Source organism: Berghia stephanieae, chromosome 2, assembly GCF_034508935.2.
Source record: "Berghia stephanieae isolate SIO BIC M18660-M18661 chromosome 2, UCSD_Bste_1.3, whole genome shotgun sequence".
NCBI classification, from domain to species: domain Eukaryota; kingdom Metazoa; phylum Mollusca; class Gastropoda; order Nudibranchia; family Aeolidiidae; genus Berghia; species Berghia stephanieae.
In genome coordinates, this window is record NC_088361.1 from 27,656,725 (window position 1) to 27,668,521 (window position 11,797).

Sequence of the window (11,797 nt, forward strand, 5' to 3'; positions counted from 1 at the left end):
GTTATAAAAAAGCAAAGGCTCTAATATGATGAAGGAAATTACCAGAAACGGGTTGTCTATTATTCCTCTCCTCAGCATTGTGGATCTGCACAATTTTGTGTTTAACTGGAGACGGATCAAGAGTGAGCTGAGCTGCTGGTGGGATGAGGCCTCGCTCAATCAAACTTAGAATTCCTTTCTTTGCATCATCTTCTTCAATAGGAGGTGGTGCCAACTGCAAAATAAATGAAGGAGATAGTACTGATTTATTATAGTTCAGTTATCCCTGTAAAATAGAAGTTCCCTGTTTCTTTATTGCTGACAGAAACATTTAAACAAAAGAGTTCCATGAATTGCCCTTTGCATCATTTTATAAAGATAAAATGTTCGAGAATGGATGTGACAGAGAGTCAAAAATATTCAGTTATGTGAACAGTACAGTAATGACTTTGTCATTTTATTTACAAGAAAACAGTTAATAATGAGGGTATATTTTTATTGTGTGTGTGTGTGTGTTTTTTTTGTTTTGTTTTTTTTTGTTTTTTTTTTTTTTTTTGGGGGGGGGGGGGGGGGGGGGGGGGTTTACATTTGAGATAACCGTAGAAAAAGTTTGAAAGATTTTAACACAACCTGCATTTAGGAAAAGTTTGGTGATTAAAAATAATAAGACAAAACAAAATTCTAGATTCTAAAAATTAAATGGTTTGAATTTAACATTTCCTTTACTATAATTGATAAGTCTAACAATATGTTTTATAAAATGACATCTTCAATTCATCTTCTTTGTTTGTTTTCCCGAGCTCCAAATTTTTAGAAGCATCATTCTCTAAAGTAGCATTATGTACAAAAGGAATGAAAAGTTATTTTAAAAATTTATGATCAGCAGGTTGATTAAAAAAAAACAACCCAAACCCGACAGCACTAATTGTCAAATAATAGTATCTGAGAAAAAACAAAAATAAGTGGAAAAAGTTTGTGAGTTGTAATAGGACGACAATAAAAAGACAGTACACTGTTTGTTGTTTTTATTTTTGAGACTTAATTGACTTTTGTAATATCTTTAGTCCTTAAATGTATAAACGAAAGTAACAATAAACATTATCTTAAAATACGGAAACCGAATTTAAAGCTACTGACTGAAGCATCAACTCTGTTTGCTTTGGGCAAGACTGTCAAATGGTCGACCGTCGTTCCAATTATGGGCTTTGACTGATACTGTACAGGAAGAAATAATAATGAACATATGAATAATCAGGCAAGGTAATCTTTTTTATTCTTCAATGCCATTAAGAATATCATTTTGCTTAGACTCTATCTCAAGAAAACAAAATAAAAAGAATAATAAAGCAGAATTAAATTGAATTTGCAGAAAATTCTTTTTCTCTTTACTCATAACGCAAATGATGAAACTTCCATAATTTCTATTTTTTTCAAGAAGGCCCATCAAGGGTCATGTTAGAAGGCAAGCAATATAGTTGCAATTTATTTTATTTTGAACATTTCTTTCAAGAAAATTCTCTTCTCTTGACAACCCTCCCCCTAAAAACTGAGCTTTTATCTAGCGCAATATCCACTAAATGTCCTCAAAGTGCTATACAAAGGGTCCTTGACCAACAGCAACATGTGACATGTAGAACAAGACATGTTAGGCGTATATTACAGTTTTTTTCAACAGAGACAATCCTGTTTATGGCCAAGTGCTAATTTTTCACCTGGTTACATTGGGAGAATGTGAGTAAAGAGACTTATCGAAGGCCCCAACTATGCACTGAGCGAAACTCGAACCCAGGACCTTCCAATCCGAAAGCAAGTGTCATACTACAAGACCACATAGCCGCAAAGAGACAATAGGACCTGGCTCTCCTTTAAACTGAACATAAAAAATGAATTTGTTTTATAAACTTAGAACTGAATGATGGCATAAAATCCAGGATTGAAACATACAACAAAAGAGGAACTAAGTGATAGACAAAAACAATGTCATACTCTCTGTGGTCTCCTTTCATTAATTAGAGGAAGCTGAATCCCAAAGTTATCCTTCATGGCATGCCTGTTCTGTTGATTTTGTGGATTCATAATGGCTCGAAGTGTCCACTGTTGGTGGTGCTAGAATGAAAATTGTAATGTATCATGTTAAAAGATGACAAATTAGTGATTACATTAAATTATCCAATTGACACCCTATGCTCCAATTTTTGTGTTTTATGTTAAATGTTCCAATAATACAATTTGGATACTAAAAATTATTTTTTATAATCTTCAAAAAGGTAATAAGAAAAATAAAAATAAAAAAGAGACATTTGCATAAATATTTGAAGATGGATATTCGAGTAGGATTTATGTCCCACACGTCTCCACAAAGAACTTCAGAAAGGATAAAAATAAAATATTACCATTACTTTTATTATTATTATTATTATTATTATTATTATTATTATTATTATTATTATTATTATTATTATTATTATTATTTTTATTATTATTATTATTATTATTATTATTATCATTATTATTATTATTATTATTATTATTATTATTATTATTATTATTATTATTATTATTATTATTATTATTATTATTATTGTTATTATTATTATTTTTAGACTGTTTGTTTTGCTTTGTTTTGGTTACTTTAACTGATTTTAGTAAACACCTGTAACAAGTCTCCTATACAACAAATATTCCTTTCTTTTTATTCTGTGTTTTTTCACATTTTGATTAAATGTTGATGCAGTATTGTACGTTGCTATGAATAGGAGGATTTTCTTTTCTTATTATAGGGCAAACTCTTAACTACAACAGAACAAAGAACAAACTGAAAAAAATGGTGACATAAAATAAACAAACTTGCAATCAAAATCTTAATTAAAAGTACATTTAAAAAGATACCCTTTGGCCAGGTGTCATTCCTTGCAGTTGCATCATCCTCCGAGCCGGCAACTTGACTCCTGGGGGTAATGGCTGTCGATTCAATACATCCCTATGGAAAACATGTCAATTATGAAAATTCGAATGAAATCGAGCAAAAGTCAGGGTGATACTTCTTCTTTGTTTTTTTTTTCCTACGAGTCTGAAAATCAAAAGTATTATATTAAGAAATGCACATTGATTATGTGAGGCATTCATCCATTTTACTTGATTTCAAACTTGGAACTGAAAATGACACTTTAAAATGGTGCTGAGGTAAATTGTCTATAATTTAAGTTTTGTTTAAATTGTTATTATCAGCTTTTCTTTAATCAATATGATTATAAACAGTCCTTTTCTAAAAAAAAAAAATAAATCATAATATAGTGGTAATCCGCTAAATGCCCCCTGGTCGGGAAGCAGAAATAAATAGGAAATCAGGCAATTCTGTTTTCACAGGAATCAAACTACACTCCCCTCCCCTCCCCTCCCCCTTCCCCTTTTTTCTCTACCCTATGTAGGCCAATTTTTTATTGATTTTACTAATTCAAACAGCATCAAAATATTTCATCAATTCCCAAAGGAGTCACTTCTAATCAACCTTCCATTTTTGGAACTTGAACAAATTTCAAAAGACACTGTGAAGTAGAACTATTCAGGTATCACACTGTTCTTCATCAATCTCCAAGACAAAAAAAATATAAATAAATGCCTTGCCTATTAAATCCATAGGCGGGTCTCCTCATCTCTCCTTGGTTAGCATGTAAATCAACAGTCGTCTCCAGTGAGAATCCCTGGTCTTCCCTGGCATTGCCATCTGACAATGGTAACATCTGCACACGATTGTTGAGTTTGTAAACAACATCCTCTGTATGTTTCTATGATGAAAGAAAAAGTTGAATGAGTCATAATTTTCAGAGCGAAACAAAGGTATAGATCACTTAAAATGCAGAAGATAACTGTGCTTGGCAATACAATTTAAGGAAGTGATTTGATAGAGATTGATATTTAACCCTGGTTGTACAAGTATACATGAATAAATGAGAGTGGTAGGCAGGTGGTTAATCCAAATGGATGCTTTGTCCTGTCTTCTTTTGTATTACTAACCAATCTCAGAATGCAAGTTATGAGGTTTATCACATTTTGCTTTGTAGGTAAAATGAAAGTAAGTAAAAGGACATGCAGCTCACTGAACATCTCTTAAGATGTCATCATATGTTCTGATTGTAGCACCATCATCATAAGAACGGATCACATCTCAAATGGTTATCACAATGCTCAGGACCTTGATGCTGTAAACTTCTTTAATATCAGTAAACTTATTCTCAATTTTCTTGGGCACTAACGCTGTATGTTGGCAATAAATCAAGATTGGTAAAATAGGAAATCCCCCGTGTGTTGTCTGGGGTCCCTCAACAGAGAGGATGAAAGAATAGCCCATCGATAAGCCAGTGTGAGGTAAAAGGCGACTAATGCCTTTTAAAGTCATCTGGTCTTCCAGGTTGGGGGTTGTCGAAGGGTTAAAACCCTTTCCATAAAACTCAAATTGTTACAGAAACACAGATGGACAAATCAAATCCTCTTCTGTCTCACACCCAGGACCAGATGCAAGTAAAAACCACAATTCTAAACAGCCTCTCGGAATCCATTGATTTGAGAATTCACCATGCAAAGTCTAAGGTCTTAAGAATAGGAATGCGTCAAAGGAAGCAGATCAAAATTTATAGATCAGGAACTGGAAGCTATAGATAATTACTGCTATATTGGGAGTATAATAGACAAAGATTGAGGCACGGACGAAGAGGTTAAAGCACTGATTTGAAAGGCACATGCTGCATTCACATCTGTGAACACAGTTTGGAGAACAAAAGATATCTCCCTTCGACTAAAGCTGAGACTTTTCAACTCAAATGTGAAGTCAGTCCTACTGTATGGAAGTGAAACTTGGAATGCATCACAGACATTTATAAGGAGGAGACAGATTTTCGTAAACAGGTGTATGCGTAAGCTACTCAGAATAAAATGGATGGACAGGATTAAGAACGAAGAAGTATAGAAAAGAACAAAGCAGAAACCAGTGGGAGAGGAAATAGGAATAAGAAGACGATGGAGGTGGGTTGGACACACTCTTAGAAATAATGACTCCACTATAACAGAAAGTATTGGACTGGAATCCTGAGGGCAGAAGATCAAGGGGAAGGCCAGAGGGAACATGGAGAAAATTTAAAGGTGAAAAAGGCAATGATGACGATTATGATAATAATAATAGGAAATACCTAAATCCAAACTGTCATTACCTGAAGTCCTTCCTCTGTCTTTGCAAGAGCTCTGTCAAAGTCTGATACACTAATTGTGCCAGTCCCATTAGTTATTTTCTCTCGGAGTTGTCGCAAGTCATCTTGTACCTTTAAACAAAGAGAAGTTTAAATGTTTTTTATATTATTAAAGAATTATTTTTCAATAAAAGAAGCAAAAACAAAATTATTATATATGTAGGGACCCAATTTCAAGGTAGGGCCCAATTGATGCTTCAAACGTTACTAAGCATTAACCAATTAGAATATTCCTTCTCATTTAAACCATTCCGTCTCCAGAGGCATGGCAAACATTTCTTAATTCCATAGCTACTAAATCACTGATTGTATTGATATTAAACCACAGAATTTGGTCTTACCAAGCTCAGTTCCATGGCTTGTTGCCAATTTTGTGACATGTTCGATTTAGTATAGCTTTCTTTTATTTCAAAAGGAATTTTATTAAATTGGCAGTTGAAAAAAATATCTCTTATTATCCAGTACAAAAACATGCTAGGAATGATTAATGTCATGTACTAGGAACGTCAATGTGATATAATTTTTTTTTAAGTCCATGAGTCTAAGAGCTAACATTTTTAAAATGTGCTTACTGCAAAGAAAATAACTTGTTGCAAGTATAGAATCTAAGAAATTCACCGATCATCATCTATTGCCAACAATAAGAAATGGCAATGGGGGAAAAGAAATACGTTTCATTTTGCAACAATAAATTTTGCTTTAAGCACGCTTTAATAAAAAACAACAAACACAAAGAAAAAAAAAATAATGATGATGATGATGATGATGAAGATGATGATGATGATGATGATGAACAAAATCCTTTTCTCATTTTGGTCCGTCTGTATGAACAGAGCATCGGAGAATCCAAATCATTGTCTGTTTTCAAGAAATCCTTGAAAACATTTCTTTTTTGATGTCATGTACTTTAACTATTGTTTTGTGTTTATGTAATTTAAAGTGCCAAGAGCCTCATTGTTGAGGATACCGTGCGCTCTATAAGAGTCTATTGTTATTATTATTATTATTATTATTATTATTATTATTATTATTATTATTATTATTATTATTATTATTATTATTATCATTATTATTATTATTATTATTATTATTATTATTATTATTATTATTATTATTATTATTATTATTATTATTATTATTATTATTATTATTATTATTTTTATTACAATGATGATGATGATGATGAAGATGATAATAATAATAATGATGATGATGATGATGATGATGATGATAGTGATAATAATAATAATAATAATAATAATAATAATAATAATAATAATAATAATAATAATAATAATAATAATGATAATAATAATAATAATAATAATAATAATAATAATAATAATAATAATAATAATAATAATAATAATAATAATAATAATAATAATAATAATAATAATAATAATAATAATAATAATAAAAATAATGATCGTGATAATGATGATGATGATATAGATAATAATAATACAATCATCATTGACTTTTCATCCACCTTGTAATATTAGATAGTCCATTTCACGTAATAATCTCTTACTTTCAGTTTACATAATATCTGCAATCAAGACTAAGATGAGTATGAGTATGAGTTCATCGTAGAGGGCCGGTGGCCCGTTGATGGTCTTTGGATCGGTCTCCACCAACTTGTGGAGGTCGAAAGGCTGGCTTCAATGGGAAATCGGTGCTGTATTTTAGATCCTGCAGGAAACTATCAATTTGGCTTTTAAAGCTGTTTATGCTTGGCGCTGTAACTATTTTTTCAGGCAGGCTATTCCATGTCTCAACAATTCGCTGACTAAAGACATTTTTTCGGATGTTTAAATGGCAATTTTGTTTGGCAAGTTTATAACAGTGGCCTCTTGTTCTTTTGTCCTTGTTAAATGTGAGGTAATCTTCTACGTTTACTTTGTAGAGACTGTTGGTCAATTTATAAGTTTCAATTAGATCTCCTCCGAGTCTTCTGTACATGAGGCTAGGGAGGTCTAATGCTCTGAGTCTATCTTCGCAGCTGAGGTTTGAAATTTCGGGGACAAGTTTGGTGGCTCGACGTTGGACATTTTCAATTAGTAAAGCAGCTGATTTATTGATGGGGGACCATACACAGTTTCCATATTCCAAGTGTGATCGTATTAGACTTTTAAAAAGAGTGGTTAATATGGGTTTGTCTATATAGTCGAAAGATCTTCTGACAAGTCCCAGGATTCTATTTGCTTTGTTAACAGTCTTTTCACAGTGCTGGCTAAAATTCAATTTGGGGTCCACATATATACACCAAGGTCTTTGATGGGAAATTCCACGGGTAACGGACTGACAAATCAGACCAAAAATGCATACATTTCGTGCTCTGAAATGCAATGTATTTATTGTATGGAGCTAATATTTCCCATGGACATGTATCATGTCCGCCCTTATCATATATCAAAAGGATAAAGATGAATCTTTATCAACTTGAATTTTTTTGACATTATAATGTTGGTAACGGACTGACATCAGAAAATCCATCTTTTTCAATTTTATATGTAGATGGATCAAACTTTCTGAAGTTAAACTTTCCAGTAACAAATAAGTTCTTTTATAGTAACCACGAGATGTTGTTCTACAACACACTAGCAATATTTAAAAGATTGTCTAAAATTTGAATCTGCAGTCTTTGAAAAAGTGTCGGTAACGGACTGACAAATGGATGGTAACAGACTGACACCTCTGAATTTTATTACTCAGAATAACGGTTACTACATAAAATCCAGAGCAAAGAACAAATTATGTAATTAGGAGCAACACTGAATACCCATTGTGATTAATCAAACCAATACTCTTCCTTATATGGATGTCAAGCTACATTGGGCATGATGAGTAACTTGATGGGTGACATCTGATTACCTCAATCCCAACTTTGCTTTTGAAAAAATTAAATAATGAAATAATGATTCGCGGAGTTGAAATCTATTCTGTCACAGCCAAACGGGAACTTTATTTCAACTATGAAATTAAATTATCCAAAAAAAAATAAAAATGTAGATAAGAAAGGACTTAAAAACTGGGGAAGGTTTAACATTCATTTGGTACTTATTTTTGAAGCTTATTTTTATTCTGTATTTCATCTTGATTCCTGAAGCTTAGGAATTGTCAATAGGCATGACCGTCACTTCAAACTGGTCGATAGAATTGGCAGTCAATCTCTTCCTCATCTGCACTTGACCAGAAAGCCAGTTATAAGATCTGAGAAAGATCTTCAAAAATTTCGTTTGGACCATTTTGTCCTTGATTGTTACAATTTTCTTATGCAGATTGTGGGATTTCTCTTAGAAGTACATTCTGAGGTTCTGAGGGAGCAAAATAAACTTAAGCCAATTTTGATTCCTGGATGAAATTCACTAACAATCGACAACCTCTTTTTCAGGGTTTTTTACACGAAACTTTTTTGAATTTTCGTCCTTTCTCTTTTTTCATCTCTCACAGTTATGAAATCTTTTTCACTTGGTGCTCGCCAAGAGTACTTCTTGTCCAAATAGAAATTTTCGGTCAAATTATTTTATTTCATCTTGAAAGCCCATTTCCATGATTAAAATATTTAAAAAACCATTGGTTGATGTATTGGATGCCCTTAGCAGGACAGGCATAGTTTAATTTTTTTTTTTAATTTTGGGAGGATTGTAGACCCTCAAAGTTGAATTCAGTATTTTACTTTCCTGTGCTGAAATGTGAGGCAGATGTGGATTTAGGTGTGCTTGGTTTACTTTCTTTTGGAGTTGTAACTTGATCGGCTTTTCTCTTTTTTTTCCATTTTGCTTGAAAAAATCCCGTTATTTCTTTTAAGCGTCCTTTACAATCACTTTCAAGTTTTCTTTGAGACTCCTGCTTTTGTTGCCTATCTTTTTCCTAAGCAACATAATGCCCATCAGTTTTCAGTCTTTCTTGATAATTTAAACCATGGATAGAGTAGGAAACTTGAACCTGTGAATAAATAAAATTGAGCGAAATTACATCATAAGCTATGAAAGACAAATCGGAATAAAAAGCAAATCTTGTTTCCTAAAAAATAATACAATAAAACTAAGAAAATAAAACTCATTTTTAACTTGTATCATATTACTTTGTAACAACTAAAATATTGACATTATACACAGCTAAACACCTTTCTGACCCACTACATTTAAAGTGACTCAAAAGTTTTTCACATTAATTTAAATGTTTGATTTTTTAAAAATTTCTCCCAGGGCTTCTTGCCCCTTTAATAGAAGACTACTACTGGCTCCATTGTCATAAGAATATTATAGAACAACAAACAGTGTTTTTCCCTTAATTCAAACATAGCAAAAATCTTCAAGTGATCAAAAGATTCACAAGCTTTAAAAGATTCAACTTACCTATTGCAAAATAGCAGGCTTGATGTTGAAGACCAGTGTTTGAAATTTTATGATCCAAATGTTTATAAAATGGCTGCCTGATCAGTTGAAACACATTGGAGTGGACATTACTCTTGAGACTTAAAAAACAACTTTTATATATTGTCTTTGAATTAAAATAGAATTAGTCAGTCTGTTACTGTCAGTCCGTTACCCTAAAAAATGTCAGTCCGTTACCCAACAAAAGTACCTTAAATGATAAATTTCTTGAAAAATTATCTTACAGTGCTAAAGCCATTCATGTAAGGACAGAAAATCTGAAATAGTGAGTCGGTACAACAATCACATCTTTCGTAGATGAAAAAATACTGTTTTAATGGTAACGGACTGACATACAATTTCCCAAGGTCATTAAAACGACCGATGAGGACAACATTTCATTAAAATCGTAAATTTGAATGTTTATATAGGTTCCTGATACTTATAGTTGTTTTAATATCAATAAACAACAGCAAAGGTGGCTATAATTTTGTAGAAGTTGCAAGATTTATAATATTGAGAAAATATTCTTTTCGTTCTTCAAATAGGGGATACCCTTACATAAAGCTACAATAAGCATCCTGTATCACAAATATGCACGAAATATCCTTATTATCATAATCCTGAATGGTTTTCCAACAAATTGGTACCAATTTTAATATGGTCTTAAGAATTTGTAAAACACCCCTTCGGTTGACATTTTCATGGAATTTCCCTGATGAAGATGATGATGATGAACAAAATCCTTTTCTCATTTTGGTCCGTCTGTATGAACACCATTCCACAGAGCATCGGAGAATCCAAAATCATTGTCTGTTTTCAAGAAATCCTTGAAAACATTACTTTTTGATGTCATGTAGAGTGTTGATGTAATTTAAAGTTTATCCTTTTAATCTTGCAATTCTAATAAACCAATTTTTTTTTCTACGTGCAAAACATAGCAGCATTGTTTAAATCGATCTATCTTGCAACAAAAATAATAAAATCAATGTTTGGTTCATTTTTCAAATTCAACATTTCTCTTGTTAGTTTTATTGGGATTGGGATTGTTACTGTACAAAACGAAATCAATTAATTGGAGTGGGATGGTTTCAGATCAGCGCAGATTTATGGGATTCGTTTAGATGTGATGCGTAGTCAGCGTATAGGTATAAACAACGATTTTACACAACACATTAAATCAACCTCAAACTCAAACTGTACTCAAAATCAAAAACTGCCAAACGACAACACTAACTTAGTCACTAAACTAACACTAACGTGATATGATAACACTGTACTTAGGGAGTTTAATAGAAATTCTAAATGTACCTCACACACTTGAAACCAATGTCATATGAAAGAGCTGGCAACACAGATTACAAAACAGTTTGAATTTTGTTTCTATCTTGATTAGAAATGTAGTTATGGCAGTTCAAAGTCCTAGTTTCAGACCGATTTTTACCCCAAAATTACCATTGCAAAGTTGTGACCGAAAATGCGTGATGTTAATAAAAAATGGTTAAAACAGTCAATATGGAGTTCTTAGCATATATTGTATACCAAAATGTTCGTCTTATCGAGGGCAATGCATTTACATTAATAAAGAGGAAGATAAACATTTCAAATTAACACATTATTACATAATATGATGCAGATGTTACATAATCAAAAACTCGGCTAGACGTAAGAAAGAATTTGCTCTATCACTTTTGGATTTATCCCCAATATCTCACTGAAACAATTGCAAATAATTACCCTCTTTTAATTAATACATAGAGAATAAAAAAGGGTTTGAGAGTATTTAAATGAAAAGATATAAACATGTTGTGTAATGACATAATGAGTTTATTTTTACCTATGGCAATTTAATTGCATATAAATAAAATGGTAGATTGAAAAAGTTCAAATAAATTGAAACAGATTCCCTATTATAATTAGAAGGAAAGTTCTGGCTTTTAATACTTTAAAAAATTATGCTGAACCACTTTGGCTTTATTGCTATTACATCATTTGAACTGACAATTAATATAATTTTATCTCCCCCCCCCCCCCTTCTCTCTCAATGTATGGGGGTGTCAAAACTTATAGAACTTCTTAACATAATAATTATTTAGGCTAAGGCCTTTACAATATGGATACAAATGATAAACATATCTAAACATATGGGAAAGAAACTTGATGACTTGATGGCAAAGTAAAATAAAATTAAATTAA

At 31.9% G+C, this 11,797-nt stretch overlaps 1 protein-coding gene across 2 annotated transcripts in view; it reads right to left on the reverse strand.

Annotated features, from left to right (window-relative positions):
- The window catches only part of LOC144964611 (IQ domain-containing protein H-like), a 37,210-nt gene that overhangs the window by 24,305 nt on the left and 1,108 nt on the right, over nucleotides 1-11,797 (reverse strand). For both annotated transcript variants that reach the window (XM_078899084.1, XM_078899083.1), the window contains exons 2-7: nucleotides 5,184-5,291; nucleotides 3,604-3,764; nucleotides 2,869-2,959; nucleotides 1,966-2,085; nucleotides 1,117-1,194; nucleotides 43-214 (exon numbers count right to left, since the gene is read on the reverse strand). In XM_078899084.1, coding sequence (XP_078755210.1) covers nucleotides 43-214; nucleotides 1,117-1,194; nucleotides 1,966-2,085; nucleotides 2,869-2,959; nucleotides 3,604-3,764; nucleotides 5,184-5,291 — 730 coding nt within the window. The remainder of the gene's footprint in view (nucleotides 1-42; nucleotides 215-1,116; nucleotides 1,195-1,965; nucleotides 2,086-2,868; nucleotides 2,960-3,603; nucleotides 3,765-5,183; nucleotides 5,292-11,797) is intronic.